The 22,109-nt window shown below is 37.2% G+C and overlaps 1 protein-coding gene across 1 annotated transcript in view; it reads left to right on the forward strand.

Moving 5' to 3' along the window:
* Positions 1-22,109, forward strand: part of NEK7 (NIMA related kinase 7) — a 70,174-nt gene that overhangs the window by 21,769 nt on the left and 26,296 nt on the right. Inside the window, exons 4-5 of the mRNA XM_074151658.1 lie at positions 7,328-7,390; positions 7,918-8,028. Coding sequence (XP_074007759.1) covers positions 7,328-7,390; positions 7,918-8,028 — 174 coding nt within the window. The remainder of the gene's footprint in view (positions 1-7,327; positions 7,391-7,917; positions 8,029-22,109) is intronic.

Here is a 22,109-nt window from a genome sequence, read left to right on the forward strand (position 1 = left end):
ATTTTCGGCCTGTGCATGGATATCACTTTCCATATTGAGACAGTATCTCTAAGTGCTATACTTTGAGTTAAATAACATAACTGAGATCTTGACTTCTTTTTACTTTCCCATTTTCTGCCCTTTTTCATCTCACATCTGAACTGCTACATGCCTTCCTCTCTGATCTTGCAAGTCGTGTGCATTTTACCCCCTCCCCATTTTGTTTTCTGGGTTGGGTATATAGCTGTTCTCTTTATTTGTATTATGTCAGTGGTTCCCCATATTTGTCTCTGCCTTCAAGGTCTGATGTGGCTTAGAATTATTCAGTTATCCTCTCTTTAAGTGTTACTGGATCTCAGGCCGTTATTTGTTCCGAAGGATTGCCAGTTTTGAGTTCTTATGAAGCTTTCCAACAAGAATGTTTATTTTCTGCTATTAAAATTTTATTTGGCTGAAATATGTACAATATTGATAAATGTTATATTAATGTGTACAAAATGTATGTTTGTGGAACTCAATGTGAGCAGAAGCAAGTGGCAGTAAGATGCTGTGGGAGGAAGGACAAGCAGATGGTGACAGAAACCACTCTTTCTGAATTTGTAGTTGCTACTGAGTCCAGATGACACGAAGAAGTAGTATTCTTGATTTGGTTTCCAGTAGGATATGCAGCAGAGTGAAAACTGTTTAATTTGCGGTTTCTTTCTAGTAATTTAACCAGCAGAATACACAAAATAATATATTGGGTCTTTTCTTCTTCTTGTACCCTCTGTGCTTCGTTCTCCTGTGTGTGGTTTGCCTTCTTGTGATTAGGGAAGTGGTATTTATAATAATAAGGTTCTCTCTTTTTCCATGGAACTGTGTTTCTGAGATGCTGCTGAAATATTACCTAAATAAAACCAGAATTAAAAACCAAATCTTCATTACTTCACTTTTGTTAATGTCTAAACTACACTTTGAGCCAAAGGAACATCGGGAAAGATCAACCACAGATAAACTATAAACATAGCAGTGTAAGTTTGAAGGGCTTTTAGGTAAGTTTCTTAACATGGGTTGAGTCTGAGGTCCAAACTATACTGAAAGATCATGCAGTACATCTCTACTATGGCCACCCTAAGTAACCCTTGCAACGGAACTATTAACACCCTGGGGTATGGTGTGGCATTCTGAGCAATAAGCAGTCTAGTGGTCACTTCCAGGGGGGAAGTTAGCAACTGCTAGGTACTGGAATAAAAGCTCACAAAACATCCTTAAAGGGCAAAAGAGTTGTAAATCTCTAAAGTCTGTGACTGTAAGGCTGTATGAGTTCATTTTATGAGCTATTTCTTATGTAAACCTTAGCTACACAAAAATTAAAATATTATGTGAAACTGCATATTTTGACACAATTCCAGATTTCATTACGTTTCTGTCTTACATTGTTTCACCTTTTCTTCCCTTTCGTTCCAAAATTGGAGACCCCTGTGTTAGAAATTCAGACAATGAATCCTTTTATCTAGCATTTTACATTCATTATTCATTGTGCATTGTCAGTGGATTGCTACTTCAGGCCTGAATTAGAGATAATTAATCTTAGGAAAGCACTTGTAATTTCACACTTTATGAAGCGCTATTGTCTCAGCACAGCAGTGCTGTGGTGGCAAAATACTCTAATGCTCATTGTTGCTATGCGGTATCATAGCTCAGTATTTATGCTTGTCTGTATGTTTATGTTATAGCAGTCATGTTTGTGTTTTGCTATGGAAGTACTTTTTTGTGTTTTTGTTTTGTTTTATACAGAATTTCAAACAGAAATAGGTTAAACTGTAATTTAAATGGTGAGGTTAGAAAGACTTTCATCCTGTTCAGTACTGAAAAGGAAAACTTGGAAAAGTGAGGGACTTCAGAGCAAGAGGAATCAAGTAGATTTCCAATTTGGCATGTTACTTCAGATGATGAGTTAAATTGGTAGCTGGTAATTGATAAGATACAGTCTACACTTTAAAACAAAGGCCTGATGTTTTCCATCTCGTTGTTAAATGTTGCTAAACCTTGCTATGCACATAGCCACCTAGGAGCTCTAGTTGCGTATGTGAGCACACGTAAGAACTTCACTCGGGAAGTTGATTCCATGTATTGCAGCCTTTTTGTTTAGTTTGCACATCTGCATAGGGAACAGTTCCCGCTATGTATCTTACAATAGCTTAGAAACTATTCGAAAAATATTAATGTCTCCTGACAGGATTGACAGATGATATTTCTAGAATGCTGAAAGAATGAAATTATAATCGATGTCCACATGAAGGTGCTGGGAAGTGATTAAATGCAAAGTTAAGAGATCTCTTAGTTGCATAGTGCACAGAGGGGAATATTTTAGAATAAGTATCAATGTATCCTTGTCCTTCTACTGTTCCTTTCTGTGCTATTGATTGCAGTAGGAGACAAAAAACTGAGAGCTAAAACCGGTCTTTTTGTTTCACTTGATGTTATTGCTAAGTGGAAAAAAAATTGCTAAGGGCTTTAAAAAATGTTCTCTTAAGTCTCTCCAGCAGTATTTGCCTAATTGTTTTCAGGAATTTCACAGTAATTGCTAACTAAGGTATAGTGCTTACTGCAAAGAGATTTTTTGATTATGCTCTTCATGAGAACTGGCACATCATAAAAACATTTAATATAATTTTTGCTTATTATTACATTTTCCACAGCAGACATAATTCCTTTGTAGAAATGTTAATCTTATCACAGTCCTTGAAAATAGAAATTGGGGAAAAATAATTAAAATTTTAAATAAGGGTGTATTACACTGTGCAATTTGTGCTGACTAGAGAAACACACGTCCAACCTGAATTACCCTGTGATCCTGACCTCATAAGTGGAGTCAAGAATTAGAATTTATTGTTAGTCTAATTAATGCCCTAGCAATCTAATCAAAATGCAGCAGTTTTTATTGTCAGCCAATTACAGCGATGCTAACACTTGTAGTCTAATTGCTGCTAGTTCCCAATAATCGAAGTACGCAAGCTTCTTCACATCGACTCTGTTCAGGCTCACCCTTCCAGTTTCCTGAGCTCTGTTGGGAGCAGGATGCTGGTGGCGGCTCTACGTGGGATACGCTGGGTTCTTTCAAGCAGTCAGTTGCTAATGCTTTGTGTTGGTCCAAAAGCTTACTGATATTAAACACACTGGTTTTATTGTCTATATATTCTATATTTTCTATATATTCTATAAATTCCTTAAGACTGTGCAGTTGCACAAAGCTGAGCTGAATCTAAAACCAAGTTAAGACACAAGTTGTCTGATTGTAATGACTTCATTACAGTTACATCTCTCAACTGCAGTGCATGTGCGGCTACAGCTAAATCCAAGCTCAAAAAATAAGTTGAGGCCAAGAGAAGTCCAGCCAAAATGTGGAAAGTCTTTAGGCTTCAGTGTTTCTGAGGCAGTCCGAGGCCTGTGGCTGGCTAATAGCAATGGCAATACTCTCTTTGTAAGGCTACAAACTGTGTGTGTGAGAGACAAATCTGTGTGCAATACGCATGCTAGAGAGCGGGGAGCATAAACTGACCTTTCAGGTTGGCTTGCTGAGTAATAGTAGCTGAAGATGGAATTAGTCTGCTTGCAAAGCTATAAGCTGTTACAGTTGTGATGGAAGTACTGACATCTCTTCATATTGGCCAGCCTGTAGTAAACCACAAGTGAAAGATGGCTTCTGCTGCACGGTCATCTGGTCTGCAGCAGCTCCTGCAAAACAAGCCTTCTGATCGCTGCCAGGTGCCATGTGTAATTTTGACATGCACTTGAAAGGATGTTCTTCAGCTCTTAAAATCTTTCATTGCGGCTTCCATTTTTCAGTGTAAGACGTTCTTCAGTGTTGAGTCATCTTCTGGTGATGAAGCGTGGAGGTTTTCTCGTGCTTACAGTAGCCTCCTTGTGAGCTGACATGGCTTATTACATTAGGAGCCTCTGATCGGAACCACAGCAGTTTGGCAAAATGGAAAGATAATCTATTCAGAAAGAAAATCTCTGCAAGCTGTTTGAGTCTGGTATTACAGGGCAGAGCTTCTTCAGAGACCATGGATTGGGTGATTTGGTTTTTTATTTTTATTGTGGGTTGTTTCCAATTTTATTGTTGGAGGAGGTTAATGTCTGTGAAACAGCAATTCTGGATTTCTGGGAAATGCTATTTATAGTCTTTTGACATTGGATCTGGACCAAAGTCTAACGGAGAACCTCAAGAGTGATTACAGTAAATCTTTATGTTGTCAGGTCAGCCTTTATGTTTGTAAGGATCCAAACAGACTCAGATTTTCTGTCTTGCTTTACTTTATTCAGGTAATGTTTGAAATATCCAGTTTAACTGAAGCTGTGACAAATTTGCCAGTATGCTGTATGAAATGTAGCAAAAGTATAGGGAGTCACGTTTGTCAAACTTAAGTCTGCTCTTTCATGAGAGCAGCTGCTTGGTCTAGTCTACTCCAGGCTGTTTAATAACAAATTAGAAGTACTGGGAATACCAGCCAGAATACACAAACAAAATTTTGTCTTTCCTGTGCCTTGATCCTAGATCTTTCACAGTCCTGAGTCTAGGGCTTTATTTTTGTTGTTTTGTTATTCCTCTCTAAGAGTTACTGATTTATGTTCCTATCAGAGGCGTAGCTTATAAAAAAAATTGCTCACAAAATTTGCTCAGTTAATTGTGTAGAGAAATAGTCCTGGTATAGATAAGTTAATAAGCCTCTTGGCATATTGGAACAGTCATTAACAGGGCAAACTGCCCTGTTTTTTCACACAATAAACTCTTTCCGTTTTGATTCTTGAAATAGTGCTTAGGGCAATTTCTCCAAATGCTATAAGCAGATAATTTGTGTATAATATTCGGTCTAAAATTCTATCTGCAGCTTTGATTAAGTTCCTCGAGTGAGTTTGGAGTTCTCTGTCTGTGTCTAATTTCTGTATTACTTATAAGGAACATTCTCATCTACTATTATCTAGAATTTAGCAAAAGTGTCAAGCTTCAAGACGTGCCACTATACCTGTCCCCCCTTTTCCCTGCTCCCCAGTACACATTTGAGTGGATGAGAGGGTATAAAATTTTCCATTTGCTGGTCTCTCAAGTTACATAGTATTATGATCTCATGCCTTCCCAGTACTTCCTCAGTTAATGTTCTGCCTCTCATATTTAGAACTTTCCTAATTGCTTCCTAGAAAAATCATTACAGTCCTTCATGAATGTACCAGATACTAATCTATTGTCAAAACGATTAAAGAGCAATGTTTTTCCATTCAGAGTTGAGATCTATAGCAGATGCAGGCTGTTTCATCTCCTTCACTAAGTTCCCAATCTTAATTCATGAACTGTCTCTTCCATCAGTGTTAATTTACCTCTTAATACTTGTACCTGTAATTTCATATATAGTACTCTTTTCTTCTACTACATCTGAAGTTATTTTTTAGTGTCTTCTGACTGTCTTGTGACTTACCCTGTTGTGTTTCTGTTAAGTCCCCCACAGTCTCCTCCTTGAATAATTGCTTCTAGCTCAGTCTGTTTATTTCCTATTGTCCTGGCACTAATATACAAGTAGTTACGAGATGGTTTATTCCCTTTCTTGGTGAGTTGTTTGGTTATCTTTTTTCTTCTTACTGTCTACAAGCCTGGCATTTCAGTTCTTGACTTTCATTTGTCTTTTTGTCAAAAAGTGAATCTTGCATTCAATCCAGGCTGTTTTTTCCTTATGCCAGCTCCAAAGACAGGAGATTGAATATCTGAAAGGAAGTAGTGGCTAGTCAAGAGCACACGTGTGCGCTGTGAGGACTGTGCTTCATGGATGAAGTCTCTAGACTTCTTCCAGCGATTAAAGGAATGACAAACTTATTGTGCATAATGGTATAGAAAATTAAAAGGAGGTTTAACAGATCATATGTGGACTTCCTGATTTGTTTGAACTTCTTTGGGGAGGTTGAAAGAAGGTGTGATTCACATGGACAGTTACTCAGTTTAACTGATGACCGTTTTGCAGACATTGAGTACTCAAAATGCTGCTAATCCTCATTTTTGTTTCTGGGGTTGGTGTCAAGATATGAAATGGAAGTTGTTAGCTGTTGAGCTTGTGGTCATTTTGAGTTGATGGAACCAGGTACCAGTGATCTTCACAGCACATAGTACATCTTTTCCTGGACACTATCTAGAAAGAAATGATGTGCATTGAAAAGATGTAACCGGAAAAGGTAATCTCATAAGTGTTGTGGCAATTACTACAACTCATAGTACACCTCTGTTATTCTTTTGGATAGCTCAAAATGTAAAGGCAGACTGCACAGAAGTTGATGAGTGGTTTGAGTGGGGTTTTTTGTTTGGGCTTTTTCTGTTTTTTTTTTTTTTTTTTAATTTTTTTTTTTTTATTTAAAATTCACAAAGTAATGGCAAATGAGAGAGGACGGGTTACTTGAAAAAGTAAAATTTTGGTCATTTCTAAGGGCAGTAGTCGGTGGTGATGTATGGAGAAAGCACATCTGAGAAAGTGAAGTGAGAAGGGAACTCAAAGACGGTAAAAAAAAAAAAATGGAGTGAAAATAGAAAGACATTAAATAAAATAGATGTGTAGAATGTGGACAAGGACTCTAAAGGCAGGAAAAATTACTCCAAACAGAACTTTAAGATAGCAGAGAGTAATGTGGTTAACTAGAGGATGCAAAAATGAGATAAATGGCAAAGTAATTTGGAGCATCTGGGAGGTGGTAAAAAAATGAAGAGCAGAGATGTCTAACCATAAAAGGCTATAAAAGTCAAGGTGACAGATGAGGGCTTAGAAAAAAGTGCTCTAGTACACAAATTACAGAACCCAAATCACTTCTTTGCTTGCTGAAGGGAAGGAAGTGAGAGAGAAGGAATTGGAGGTGACAATGAAGTTTTGATCCTGAGAGAGAGTGTAAAAGCGTATGCATTATTTAGAATAGAAAAGGAAGACTGTAGCAAGAGACTAGGGAAAAAAGATATGCTCAGTACTAGAGAGAATCAGTTTGTGATAATGGCGTGGCAGGAATGGGAGAGCAGGCTGACATTTGGATTAGAACCAACTTGAAGGAAATGTGCTGAATTATTGCTGTGTGTTTGAACAGAAATGTGCAGGTAGCAATTAAGTCATTGGAAAGCTTGTACTTACAATGGGCTTCTTTCCTACAAGAGGGCTAAAAGAATCGATATAGCAGTGAAACTGGTACATCAGAGAAGGAATACTTCTTACTGCAATGTTACATCTTGCCATGAAATGCATAACTCGAAGTTGCTTTATGGATGCTATGAAATAATTATAATGATCACTTGATTTGCTATATTTTAATAACTTAATAAAAATATCTTATCTTTTGTGCATAGATATTTGATTTAATGGATGCCAAAGCCCGTGCTGACTGCATCAAAGAAATAGATCTTCTTAAGGTAAAAGATTTGTTTAAAAATGTGCAGCCATCATCAAAGTATATTAAATTTTTCATAGATGTACTTGAGGTGTCCACTGTTGTCTGTGTAGGGTTTTGTAAGCCTTTGTAAGTTATTGCTTTAAAAATTGAGAAGTAAATTGTATAGAAACCTGGGTAACTTTTCAATTAGAAGTTTTTGCTAAAACCACAGTATTCTAAGTAACTGTGTCCTGTGTACAGTAAAATACTGATTTTAAAAATTGACTTTGCTGTTTCAGATAAGTTTACCATGCTGTTGCATAGATATATTGAAACCAAATTCTTCTAAAATTGTAATTTCAGTCATCATGTTGATCCTAAATTGCCATCACATTCTTGAAAAATGTTTATCTGTATGTGCTTCTCATAAGCATATACTTTTTGTTTCATACTGAAATAGATTTTAGGGGTTGTTTTGTTTCCTTAAATAAGAACATTTCATTTGTCAGTCTTAAAAGGTACTATGTGCTCTACACTAAAATGTGCATTATTATTCTGCTTTCTTAGCAACTGAATCATCCAAATGTAATTAAATATTATGCCTCATTCATTGAAGACAATGAACTGAACATAGTATTGGAGTTAGCTGATGCTGGCGATCTCTCTAGAATGATAAAGGTAGGAAATAACTTTTTAAAACAATATTAAAAACTTGTTCAACTTCTTTAGCTTTTCATTCTGCATGCTCATCACTAGGTGAAATGCAGTGAAAATGTCAGGAACTGTGGAGAAAAGTGAAGCTTTTAGGTGGACTTTTTTTTAATGTATGCCTAATACTGCTGCTTATGTAAGTATTTTTAACACTGTTTCCCAGAATGTAAGTGCAGATGGGGACATAACTAGACGGAAATTATATCAGTGTTGGGGAGAAGAAAAAAACTATAAAGAAAAGCAATGTCACCTGTCACCACCATTTAGAACAGTACATTTTGTTGGCATTCCTTATTTTCGTCACAATTGTGTTTTGTGTTCCAATGTTCTATTCCCTCTTATAGTGGTAAAAGCAGAGAAGGGTTGGCGTCATAAGGCAGAAGTTTCTTCTAGATCTTGAACTTCAACTGCTAACCACTTTAGCAAGCAAAGTAAAGATTAAAATGGAAATAACCCTATCATTTTATAGGTCTAGTTAAATACTACTTTATCTTGAAACTAACCCTTTTTCTACTGGGTCTTGATTTTAATGTGTCCCTTTAGTATACTTTCTTGTGTGCATACCAACATTATTTTTGTCAACAGTGTAACTCTGGGAACAAATAATGCCAGTCAATTTGTATTTGCTCAGCCACAGCCAGGCACAGAAGAGAGTTCTGCTGTTTTGCGTAGGACCTACATGAATACGGAATGTTAATTTCTTCATTAATGACTTTCATACTGATTTATTTTTTTTTTTTAGCTTTTGAAGAATATTCCCTTCTAGATTGATAATCATAGGATAGGACAGTTAAAATTCAGTTCTAAACAGGTTGACAGCGTTCTGTTAATATTTATATCCAAATCTGATATTTTTCTTCATCTCATGAATTATTAATTCTGTGGGCTTACATTTCATAAAACATAAAGGAAGGTTTGTCTTTTCTTTTGAATGTTCAGTTTTGACACAACAGTTATTAATATGACTACTCTGTGACAGATTGCCTTATGGCATGTCTGGTCTTGTGACCCATTGAAGCTTTTTCTTTTTCCCCTGCTTTTTTTTTTTTTTTTTTTTTTCCCATTTTAACTGCAATATGTGAATAATGGCTTCTTCAGTGCAGTTGGCCTCATTACACCTTGTCCAAGTCGGTGGGTATTTCTTACAGGCTCGATCTTGGAGGCACTTTGTGATTGTCCTCTTAACACAGGGATCATGTTTAATGTAGCAAACTTAGATTGCTGTTTCATGTTAATGACAGCCTATCAGGCTATTATTAAATATGTATGAGGTGTCATAATGCACTCTGTCTTCATGCTGCTGGTGGAGAAAATGATTTGGTAGACTACTTGGATGGTATGAGTTTAAATGTGGGGCACATCAGTTATATAGCATCTTATTAAAGAAGTATTTTAAAAATTGCCTGAAAAATAAGTTATATGTAATGGTATGAAAACTTCCTAGCAGAATGGTTGCCTGTCACACTGCTAAGGTAAATAACTATGTTGTGTTATTAAAACAAACCATGCTTTGGTTTCCAGTGTTCATGTTAGAATGCTGTTCTAAATTTTTTAGACATTGAGGCACACCCAGAAGAGTGTTTGGGTACCAGGCTTGTTGTGTGATTTGTAGAAAGGATCAAGCATGTTTTTGAAATTGTAAATGACCACAGCTTGAATGACACTGAAACCAATGTTAATGTGAGGGAAAACTACTTAACTAGTTTACTTGCGTATTTGTTATGACATTATTGGCACATCAGAGAATTCTTGCAAAGCTGCTGTGCCTCACAGTGCACCTTAATGAATTCTTTAGTTCTTCCCGTAATGAACCACATCCTTGCTGCCCAGCTTTTATACCACCCCTCTTGTTACCTGTGAATAATACTTTCTTTGTCCCCATTGAGTAGACAATTAAGGAAAATCACTTGGTGCATTCATATGTATTCTAATAGAATTCATAGAATCTGCTGTATGTCCAAAAAAAAAAGCAGCTGTGCATTGGCATTTACAAATCGCATAATGAAATCAGAGGTATCTCTTGTGTTCTCTCTGTCTCTCTGTGTTTATGTATGTACGTACAAAGATTTAATCCATTTTACCTTTTTTTTTTTTTTAATTACCTGTATCACAGGGAGATGTTTCAGTACAGCCTCCATTCTCAAAAGTAGGAGGATCCAAAACTGAGGAATTCTTATCTTGCAGCTTTTAATGGCCTGGTAGAATTCCTGGACGTGGCACATCAGTAATACTGGAGGCAAACATTTTCAGGGAGGGGACGATACTTTCATTTCAGTTACAGTTGGTTTTTGCACTAGAATATCAACCTCAGTGTTGTGTAATCCCTGTGTAAGGATGGTGAAAGAAGGAAGAATTCTTGATTTTCTGTATCTATGAATTAGGCTGCTGGATACTATTACATCAAAGGTTTTACAAGTAAATGATTAGTGACTATTGTGCTAGTCCCCAGTTGCTCATGGTCTATTGTTTGTCGGTGTCTGTGGTCTCTACTATGGAATGTGGTGATAGTACATGGCTACCCAGCTTAAGGGTGGTTCATGAGAACTACTTTTGCAACACAAAAATACCTTGTAAAGCAGGTTTGAGGCTTGATCCCTTTTCCTATTAATCATGGTTCTCCTCCACCACAGACAGTGACACAGTGAAAATTGTTCTGTGGAATTTTTGATTTGTGGTTTTTTTTTTTGTTTTTTTTTTTTTTAAAGCGACAATTGATATATTGGGTATAGAAAATGCCATAAATAAAGAAGAATCAACTAATTGCATTGATCAGGAAAATACATTATGATGATTCAGTGAAAAGAACTATTTAGTGAAGTCTGTGCTGAAGATGTTGAAACAAGTGAATTTCAACTATCTTGCAGAATATTTAGAGTATTATTTAAGACTAAATAGGAACTTCTTAGGCTTGTAAGAAGGGATGTTACCAAGACACTAAAATGTTGTGTTGTGGTGTTTGTTTTTTTGTGGTTTGTTGGGTTTTTTTGTAATCGGCAGTAAACTTTCAGGTCTATTTAATTTCTGCAGATATTTTTAGTTTTTCTGGCAAATAATCTTAGCGCACAAAAAAAATGCAAGCTTTAAACTGAATATGTCATACGGATCTTAAGGAAGTTAATCATGTTTTGGGAACAAGCATGAAAGCTTTCATCTAAGAAGTTGAAAATATGTTCGCAGCTTTCTCAAGATAGGTGGAAAATAATTTGAATTCTACAAAATGTCACCTAGGCACTTCACCCACTCCTCAGAAAGCACTTTTTGTATGTTTTTTGCAACTTTAAATTTTAAAAAAGTAAACATACTATAATTACTAGATAAAATAAGACAAATATTTTAAAACTTCTCATCAGTATGAAGTTCATATTGATATCTCAGGTTTCTGTAGTTGGGAACAGTGAATTTTTTGTCCTTAAATATACTTGGTTTTTATAGGATAGTCAAAACAAAGTGATAGTCACTTCTTTCCAATAAGTGATGCATATCTAAATTGCTCGTTGCAGTAGCTGGAGCTCTGTTTAGACTTGTTTGAAATCTCATCGATTATCATTCTTGTGTTTCACCAGTGGTGAATATTTTGGGCTTCACTGTGTGAACCTGTATCAGGCAATTTCTCCTCTCCACATGGTCTGGGGTACAGACCCTCCCTCCTCTCCCCATGCCAAAATATATTAGCAAGGAGATTTTTTTTTTTTTTTTTAACTTATCTGCAGTACTCCAGGGTTGACTAACTTGCCTGTGCTGCATTATGAGACAGCTTGCCCTTTTTAAGGGCTTAAGGAATGGAAGCAATTTTAGCTTCAGTCAGTGGCAGCTTTGCTAGCCCAGAGTGCTGCTCCTGCCTGTGTGAAGCAACCACGACTCCATTGCAGAATCCATGTGACTGCAGCCTGAGTGTGTTACAGCGTGGGGTGGCTCCAGGGTGAGATGACAGCCTTCAGGGATGTATAGAGATGTTATAATGGCAGTGGATTTGGAAGGAACATAGGGGCACGAGGTAGTTTTTACAGTCTGCCTTAAGCGTTCAGTGGTGTCTGTGAGGCTGGACAGCACTGAATGAAGGGTTATTCACATCATTCAGAACTTGCGTGGTGATGAGATGCAGGCCAGAAACTTCTGCATCAGTTGCTTTTGTGGGCTTAGCAGTGCATCTTGCCCTGCTGATCTTGCAGTATGGCAGAGAGTTGAGGGGGCACGTACTGCTACAGAAGCTCATGATTTTTTCTACCTGCAAACTACCTGCCCTGAACTGCTGGATGACTAGTAGCCCATGATTAACCATTCTCACTGCAGTGATCCTGGTTATGTTGCTGAGAATGGAAACTTGTCATTTGTTTTTTCAAACTATTTTCTGGTGGATTGCTGTCCTGGGAATGTGCTAGAAATAGAGATGGTTTTTCAGACAGCGAAGTTACCTGATGAATGTTGATAGCATATGTTAGCTATAGTTTGACTTTGTTTAATTGCAAGAGTGATAATTTTCTTTTGCTGTGATAATTGGAAGATTTTTGGGAGTATGAAGTTAGGAAACCATGTGTGTATGAAGAGGTGCAGTGTTAAAATTTAGCAGGTCAGGTGTTTACTCTTTCCCAGGGCAAGACCCAGTGTTTTGGGAAACCTTCAATTATTAACTGACTATGTCGTTTGGCTATCTTCTTATCATACATAACATTGATTTACAACTTCGGCAGTTGTAGAAAATAGTTGGCATTTGTGTTTGGAGGGCTGGTGGGACAATGATGATGTCTCCAGTGTAGTTTGAATGGCAGTGTTGCAGAAGCTATATAGTCTGCTGTACACATACATGTGTAGCAGGACAGCAACTCTCTTTGCTGTTAGGGTTGCCAAAGATTTAGTTGTGTGACAGTGTGGTTTTAGTTTGTCAAAATACAACAGTCTCACAGAATCATTGAGTTGTTTACGTTGGAAAAGACCTTTAAGATTCTCAAGTCCAACCGTTAACCTAGCACTGCCAAGTTACCACTAAGCCATGTCCCTAAGCACCACGTCTACATGTCTCTTAAATACCTTCAGGGATGGTGACTCAACCACTTCCTGGACAGTGTATTCCAATGCTTGAGAATCCTTTCAGTGAAGAATTTTTTCCTAATAGCCAATCTAAACCTCCCCTTGTGCAACTTGAGGCCATTTCCTTTTGTGCTATTGCCTGTTACTTAGGAGAAGAGACTGACCTCCAGCTCTCTACAACCTCCTTTCAGGTAGTTGTAGAGACCAATAAGGTCTCCCCTCAGCCTCCTTTTCTTCAGGCTAAAAACCCCAGTTCCCTCAGCTGGTCCTCATGAGACTTGCTCTCCAGACCCCTCACCAGCTTCATTGCCCTTCTCTGGACACACTCCAGCACCTCAATGTCTTTCTTGTAGTGAGAGGCCCAAAACTGAACACAGTATTCAAGGTGTGACCTCAGCAGTGCCAAGTACAAGGGAACCATCACTTCCCTAGTCCTGCTGGCCACACTATTTCTGATACAAGCCAGGATGCTTTCATACTAAAATGTTACATGCTAGCTGCCCGCTTGAGGGTGTATGTTTCCAAAAATGTTGTATGATTTAGTAGCTGGCTAAGGAAAAATACATTTTTCTGCTGAGAGGTATGTGTGTGCTTTTTGTTTTTTAATCTATCTATTTATTTTAAAATCTAGCAACTGTTGTATCTGAAATATTGTAAGCCTCTTGTGCCTTGAAACTTGAGATTTAAAACTTGGAAAGGGGATTTTCCTTACAAGAATTGCTATGAAAACTCACCAAAACCTAAATTCTTCTAACACAAGAATTCATATGTGCTTAACAGAAATTGCTGGAGCATAGCAGCCAAAGCGGAGAATTTCTGTACATGTAGAGCTGCATGAACCTCTTGCATCTCTCAGTGCCAACAGCATTGTGTATAACCTGAGTGACTATGAATGCTTCAACCTATAGTATGGATAACTGAAATGGTTTTGCCAGAAATAGCTTTTTTCAGATATTTTGGGTGGGCTGAAGCTTTCCTTTCTCTCAGAGGGTATTTATTCTTTCTAACAATGCAGGGAAGGGATTAATCTGAGATGAATGTGGAGAAGGCAAAAGACTAAGCAGACAGACGAGTAGGCAGGGACAAGCAGCTAAATGATCCTGAAGCGGGGAGAGAGAGGATCTGACTGGGAATAGGGAAGACAAATGGACTGGGACTAGCTGGTGAGCAGTTTTTGAGAGAAGGTAGACTGGGAAGTTATGACACAAGGCAGTAGAGGCTAAAGAGTGTAAGAGAATGAGTATGAGTAATGGATTGGGAAGCTATGAAGTGGGAGTCCCAATACTGGACATAAGTACAGTGAGATTCCCAGGGAAGAGCTGGTGTGTTGCCAGAGGGCAGGACAGACTGGGCAAGGATCCTAGAGACAGAAAAACTGGCTGCCAGTAGGGAGAGAACCTGGATGGGATAATTCAGACAGGCTGGAAACAGGATGCAATTGTGTAAATAGAGAAAATGGGATGAAGTGACAGAAACAGGGAAGGGACAGATCTGGAATGAGGGCAGAGAAGAGGCAGGTTGTATAGGAATTACAGATCAAATACAGGGGAACACAAAGAAGAACATGTCCTGTGGTGTACTGCCACGTAGAGTGTGGAATGGGACTCAGGGTTCAGGAGTGTTGCTGTTGGCAAATGTAAATGAAGTCCATGGGAAGTACCCATCCGTTACCTGCTGAAGGATGAGACTGTTGTGCAAGTTACTTGGCCAGCTGCAATGCTAGCTGTGGCTGTAAAAGTGCCAACTCTGATAAGCTGTGCATAGCAATATAGCCTGCATTTCTGTAGTTATGTTTATGCTTTTCGAATCTAGGGAATTGGTTATAACCTAAGGAAGCAACACTGAATCTGCAAAATCAAGCATTCAAAGGCTAGAAAATCCTACAAATAAATGTCTTACTCTCCAGCAATTTACAGGTTTATTTCTTCTTTAAAGAGCTGCGTCTTTATTAAGTGTTAATGGTGCAGCTACTCTGGGTAGGCATCATGGTGGTGCAGTACATGCACCACCATTTGTTGCATCTGTGCTGCCGCCTTTGCTGCAGCGGTCGTTTTCATGGCAGGGGATTCAAGAAAGGCAAGGGTTCATGGTTAATACAATTGAATGCTCTTCCAAAGACCATCCTTTCTTACTGTCTCTGTTACTGTTCTGAAGGGATACTGTATAAACCACTTCAACCACTATTTTTTGGTGGGAACTGTAATAGCTTATTCTGTATTTCTGATAATCAAGGTGAAACTCTGGGGTTTGATTTGTAGAAATATTGAGCGTTCGCAGCTTTATCTGTTCTGACTGGAAACTGTGTTTTGAAGATGAACTGTTTCATAAGCTAAGTACGTTGAAAATAAGGTGCTTAAACTGGTGCCAGAATTAATTAACACTTTTGATCTTAATTCTTTGCCCCAATTCTAATCTGTAAAATGGGGATATTACTACCTCATCATTTCTAGGGCCATTTGTGGAGATTAACTTCACAAAGTTTATTTTATTAATTTTATATTCCAGTGATGCATACCAGGAAGCTGTACCCTGAAACTTATATTTAATAATAGGTTTTGAATAGTGCACAATAAGTAAAGCCTAGAGACATTTTCAAACTGCTCATTAGCTGAGTGTCATGAATGAATGAGAAAAGGCTCTTTCGACATAAAGAAAACAGAACTGAAAACTGCGTGCGCACACACTCTCAAGGGGGAGAAATCATGGTGGATTAAATTCTGAGATTTTTCTTACCCGTATATTTACATCCAAATACTTGACATCATGATTGTGGAAAAAGTATTTTTAAAGTAGTCTTTTGTGCATGTTTGTGTATTTTATTTTCATGATACTGATTTATCATGATTTATAAATGTGAATTTTAAAATGTGGAATCTGGTTCTTTTGGTTTTCAGCAGAATCTGTGTGTCGCTTGTGCTTTTTTCTTTTTTTCCATGACTGCTAGATTTAATTTGAAGAACAAAAAAACCCACTACCCACGTTTCCTCCCTCCCACCCCCCAATGCCAAGCCTCCTGACTCATAGTCTTTTTGTTTCGCATATGGTTAGGTTTTAGAATATAGAACAGTTTGGCACCTTGCTGAAGCTACATAATTGATAAATGTTACAAGCTTCAAAATATTTTTTTCTCAACCTTTTTTCACATTCTGTGTTACCTTTACTCTTAGTGTTTTTGTGTATTCATTTTTGAAAAGACTTAGGAAAGATAGAGTATAGCTTGGAGAAACATGTAATATGTTAGGATACGGTAACACAGTATATGCTAATTACAGAGCAAAGCTAAGTTATTTTTATGTGCCTTTTTCTAAAGGAGAAACTTTGGGCTTTGAACCAGTCAGGCTAATTTTTGCCACTAGCCTTTTTTTAAAGCTACTAAAAATCTTTTTCTTAAACTCCTTTCCTCCCCCGCCCCCAATTAAAAAATAGCTATGTAGCAGGTAAAAAAGGGGAGCTGGGTGCTCTCAGGGGAAACAGCCACTCTGTGGGTGGAACTGTGAAATTCTAAAAGAAAAAGCAAAGGTATAGAGCCCTGCCAGGGCAGGAGAGCTAGTTCTGGTAAGCTTTTGCTCCCTGTACGTGTGTGTTACTGGGGTGCCTGACAGCTGCTCGACTGTCACCTTTGCTCGCAGCTGCAGGTAACCAGGACGCGATCAGCGGCAGCAGTTTACCATGTGCAAGTTACGTATATGTGCTGGCGGAAGGAAAGCCGACTGGTGCTGCGGTTTATAACCAGTGGGGTAATTGGGCTGGGTAATTGCCAGGCAGCCTTGTTAGTTTTTCTGTGAATCGGCCATTGTCTGTGTCTGCCACTGGAACAATACGAATAAGCAGGCAGATTTTCTGCTAAAATAATTAGACTATCAACACTGTTTTGTCTTCTGGACAAAAGTGTGTCCTTCACAGACATCAAACCTGAAGCTATTCTGTAAGCCGACTGGCTGTGCTCGCAGGGAGAGTAACGGTGTCAGTCAGCTATGAAAAGTTAACTTGAAGTTAAACTTCATTTAACTATTACATGGGCTGTTCAAATATCTCTAACTGAGGCAGAAATGCTTGGGGTATTTCGTCTCCACCTTTGCCCACTGATGCTAGAATTCTCTGGCTCCATGAACATTTAAAAAGCAGGGAAAATGGAAAGGTTGTATTAAATAATATTTCTGTGTGCTTTTCTTGTTTGAAATGCTCTGCAAAATGCTTGGAGACTTAGTTTTTCACACAGTTGTCTGAAAAATTTGCAGTGTCAGTGTTTGTGCTATATGAATACTTGGTGAGAATGAAGAGAGAAGATTTCGAATTTGTCTGCCTTATTTGTAATAAAAAGAAAAAAAGTTAAGATAGTAGCCTCTGTATTTACTGTGTCATGCTATTGCTTTTTATTAAGAAGTAGAGTTAATGATTCAAGCATGAGTTTCACCTCTTCATGCTGTACCAGTTTTCCCAAGGGGATTTATTGAAGAGAGCTGCATGTAAACAAATACTGTTGAATTTAAACATGTGGCTGTGTGTTTTAAGAAGCCCCACTCAGCGGTAACAGCAGAGACAATGAAAATGATGCATTATAGGAAATTTTATTTTAGTGGCTCTGCAAGTCGATCTGATTTCAGTAGATGATCTTTATTTCTGAACACTATATGTTTTTGCTTTTTTGCATGAGCAAAAATGCTAGGTGGAACAGTGACTGTAGGTAGAGTACTCAATAAGGAAAAATGAAATAAATCCTTGCAAAGGAAGTTATATTTATATAAAGTGGCTTTATTCAGAGCTTTCCAAGGGATCTGAGTTTACTCAGGAATCTTATTAACAGCCTGATTCATAGATTATTAGCATGAAAGAATACATACTAAAAATGGAAAATACGACAATTTTGACTTGCAGTTTTCTTACAAGGCTATTTCTTGTAAGTAGATGTCTATTTTGATTGTATGTGAAAGAAGATTGTGCTTGAGAAGATGTTTCTATCTCAATTCTGTGGTGTGTGTGTGGTGTGTTCTTTATTAGGAAAGATCATAGTTTCATTTTAGTAATTTGGTCTTCTGATGCTAGCAGGTACTTCTATTAGTAAATTATTTTGTCTGTTAGTTTTTGTACTGTGTTTTATTCTTTTGTTGCTATTGATTAAATAAAGTTACTTTTATACTAAGATCGCTAATAGAGGAAGATAGAATTTTTTTTTTAAATGCATTTTTTTTGTGGATTCTGGAAGGGAAAAAATAACTGTATGGCATCTTCAGTAACTGGAGGTATAAACAACTTTAAAGAAAAGTTGGAAAAAGAACCAGGTAAATATTTTTTATTTATTATTATTATTAGTCACTTTATCAGCCAAGTACTTGTTACTTTCTGTATGTGCCGTTGGTAGATGCCAAATAGTTTGGGGTTTTTTTGTATTTGTTTGATTTTTACAAGTAAGAGACAGCTGTTACTCTTGAAAATTTGATCACCTTGGAATCAAATTGAATGAATGAATCACGATGTGGTGGAAAGTTCTTTTTTTTTTTTTTTTTTTTTTTCTGCATAGAAAGCAAGGAAAAATGGCAGAAAACTTATCATGATTTAAAGAGATGAGCAGCTGAATTAATGAATGAACAGAGCCAGACAAAACTCCTGGGACACTGCTTTCCTACTGGAATTATAAAGCCTTTTAAATAGAAAGTAAGGCTTATGCAGAAATTTCATGTCTATAGACATGAGTCTCTGATCTTTACTCTAAAATGTAGAGATGTTGAGGTCCATTGTCGCTGGTCTATCTTTTTGACCCAGCATGCCTTTGTCAGTTCTGATTAGTTTGTGTTGTATTAACAGAGTAAGAACTCTTGCTCACGCTTCTGTAATTTCCTATTACAGCTGCCTGCCCTCCTCTTTCCTCTCTCTGTTCTTTCTGCTAGTCCATATTAAAAACATCTCTCAAAGAAACACAAGCAGAAGTAAGCAAGAACTTCAATACATGCTATTTGGAAGTTCCTTGTAGTAATCCTTTCTGCATCACTTTCCACTTGATGAAGTTCACATTTCTTCCCACAAGTATCCGGTTGTTGAATCACTGTGTTCTGATAAGTCTATGCAATAAAATACAAAAACATTAAAGGTTTTTTTTTATAAGCCAGAAGTGAAGTCATGAGAACAGACAGATGCAATCAAGATCCTCGTCAAAACGTGAAAGATAGGAAAAGGAATCCATTTAAAGCAAGGAAATGATCATTCTCATTTTACTTTTCCCCCAGATCCTGTCTTTCAGAAGGCAACTCTAGCGTAGAGTATGCACAGTGAAAAATCCCAGTGTATGTTGTTCTGGGCTCGTTTGACAGTTTCACAGATATATATATATATATATATTTTTTTTTTTTTTTTAAATGACTGCAAAATTCTTTAGATAATCAGTTTATCATCTTTCTGCAAGAGATGTTCATAAACCTCTTGCTTTCTATAGTCCGGTTTGCTTTTTAAACACTCATTGGTTTTTTATCTTTTTTTTTTAATTTATTCCTATCTTTTTCCTAATCAGTGAGGTCTAAACCAGGCTGAGTCACGCCTTAAAATTCTCTGAGACACTAACGTCAGAACTGGATGTTAAATTTTTTCCAAGCATGGTTACTGAGACATAGGCAGTCATATCTGAAATCTCCAATTGTATTGAAATCATCTATGCTCACCGTTCTTTACTCATCTGCAGGAAATCGGTAGCTTTCTTATAAAAGCCAAACATAGTCCTGCATATTTCCTTTAAGAGTATTTTCTGAACTGTGCTTGTTAAGCCTAGATAAGACCATTTGCTAATTGCTGTCACTTTTGCTTTTGGAATTTGACCTTTAAAGCATCATCTTTAGAAACTCAGTGATATAATTCCATGGTTTTATATTGACTTTAAACCTTTTTCCCCGTCTATCTTTCACTTAATTTTTTTTTATGCCTCCAAGAAACTGAATGGCATGTGCTGTTTAGCTGCAGGGCAGTTATATTTAACTTTACTAGATGGAAACGTGGGGAATATTTATTTTTTTGTTTAGTAATTCATTAGAGAAAACCAGGAGAGTTCTGTTTCCCCATAATAAATCTCCTCTGTCGTTCTGTAAAAATGACAAAAGGACAAACTGATGATATAACCTGCCTACCTTAAAGCTCTTTAAGACATTTGAATAGCAAATTTATGACCATGCAAATTTCCAGTTGCCTTAAATGACTGAATTGCAGTTTCATCTGTACTGACACTGTGAAAACTCTTCAAAGTATTTTTTTTGTGATTCCATTCTCAAAGACAGAGATGGAAATTTCATGGGATACAGCGTTTGAAAGAAATAATTCTTGCTGGGAGACAAGTCTGCTGCCTGAGCATGCCTGGTATTCTCTGTTTACCTGATAAAACGCTGGCTCGCAACACTGCCCAAATTTTTAATGCACGTGTGCAAGCAGTTCCCTTTTTGCCCAGTTTCAACTGTTTTGAGACTGATCTTTCACCTCAAAAGGGATTATGTGGGTTTTTTAATGTCTCACCCTAGAAAGTCAGTGGTCCGAGGGACATCAGGACCGTCCTTTGAGCCTCAGACAGGTGGAAGAAGCAGAGTAGTAAAATATTGAAGATAAGAGCACTTTAGAAATCTGTATGTCAGGCTGTACTCCTTTGAGGTCAAATTTGGGCAGGTAATAACTACTTGTATACAATGGGAGATAACTGTAATAAGGTAACTTGATTATGTGGACTTCAGGATGCTTGAGACACTACAGCACTGGGCAGTGAATTAGTTTCAGTATTAATGGTCTGTGGTCCTACTACGCTCTGCTACAATAGAAGTTAAAAATTATTGGTTTGGCATAGTCTTCTGCATTTTTACTTCCCTATAGCAAGGGGGCAAACCCCACAACCATTAGAACTGCATTGTGGACTATTTTAAAATGGAGAAGAGAGAGAAGGATCCTGCTTTGAATACAGTTAATATGTGCTATATGAATTTAATTATACTGGTCAGCATAAAAGAGGTTTGACCACGTTTTCCATCAACATACATTTCTTGTTAGAAGTTAAGGTTCTAGACAGGAATGGGATTCCTTTTCCTTATTGTCTTTTCTCAGAATTTACACTGCCTGCTGGACTGTTTCCTAGAAACATACGACTTGTTTCAATAGCTAGTTTTGCAAAATCAATCTTTTTTTGGTAGTGGAAGCTTTTCATCACTATTATGGCTATTGGTGGACAGCAGCCCAAGAAAACATTGAGAATATGTATTTTGATGGAAGAAGGTAGTGTAATTAATTACTACAGAAAATAATGTCCAGTGAGTTGATTTTAAAGACACTGGATTATTTTTAAACCTATACAAGTGAAAACTGTGCCTATTTCTTTGTTTAGTTTTAACATTGTTAGCAAATCTAGCAGCTCTCTTGCATCCTCTTTAGACCCTTTTTAAATTCTACAGGGTTAATACTACTGAAGCTTTCAGGATGAGAAGTTATTATTATCATGCAAAATGATTAGTGCCTTCAGTAGAATGAGACTACATCTTAAAAACTGTTGTTATATTGCACGCTTGCATTATAATAACTGAAGCTGATTTTGTCATGTACAATCAGCTATAGTGTTATAGATGGCAAATTAATAAAATGTTAAAAGAATACCTGTACATAAATACTGTGGAAGTACATTGATGTACTTTAAGTACATTGAATGGAAATCTGTAATGGAAAATCTTCCCATTTCAGACATTTTGTGAATGGTGTTTCATCACTGCTTGTGCTTAGATTTGGGTTTAAAAAATAATAATTCAGAATGTTTAAATAAAATACCTAGTTATAATTATGATAATTTCAGAATGCATTTTAAATCAAGGAGCTCTGCTTTCATGTGCACATACTTACATGTATTGTGTATTTGTTTTTAAATGAAAAGAAACCTGGTCTCCATCTTCCTGTTGACATCAAACAATCCTCTGATATGCAAATCCAGCTATGGGGAGAACAGATACACAGGGTTTGTTTGGATTCAGTCCAAGACTGAGAGAAAATTATATTTAAAGAAGTAATTTATACGCTTT

Source organism: Numenius arquata, chromosome 8, assembly GCF_964106895.1.
Source record: "Numenius arquata chromosome 8, bNumArq3.hap1.1, whole genome shotgun sequence".
Taxonomy (NCBI): Eukaryota; Metazoa; Chordata; class Aves; order Charadriiformes; family Scolopacidae; genus Numenius; species Numenius arquata.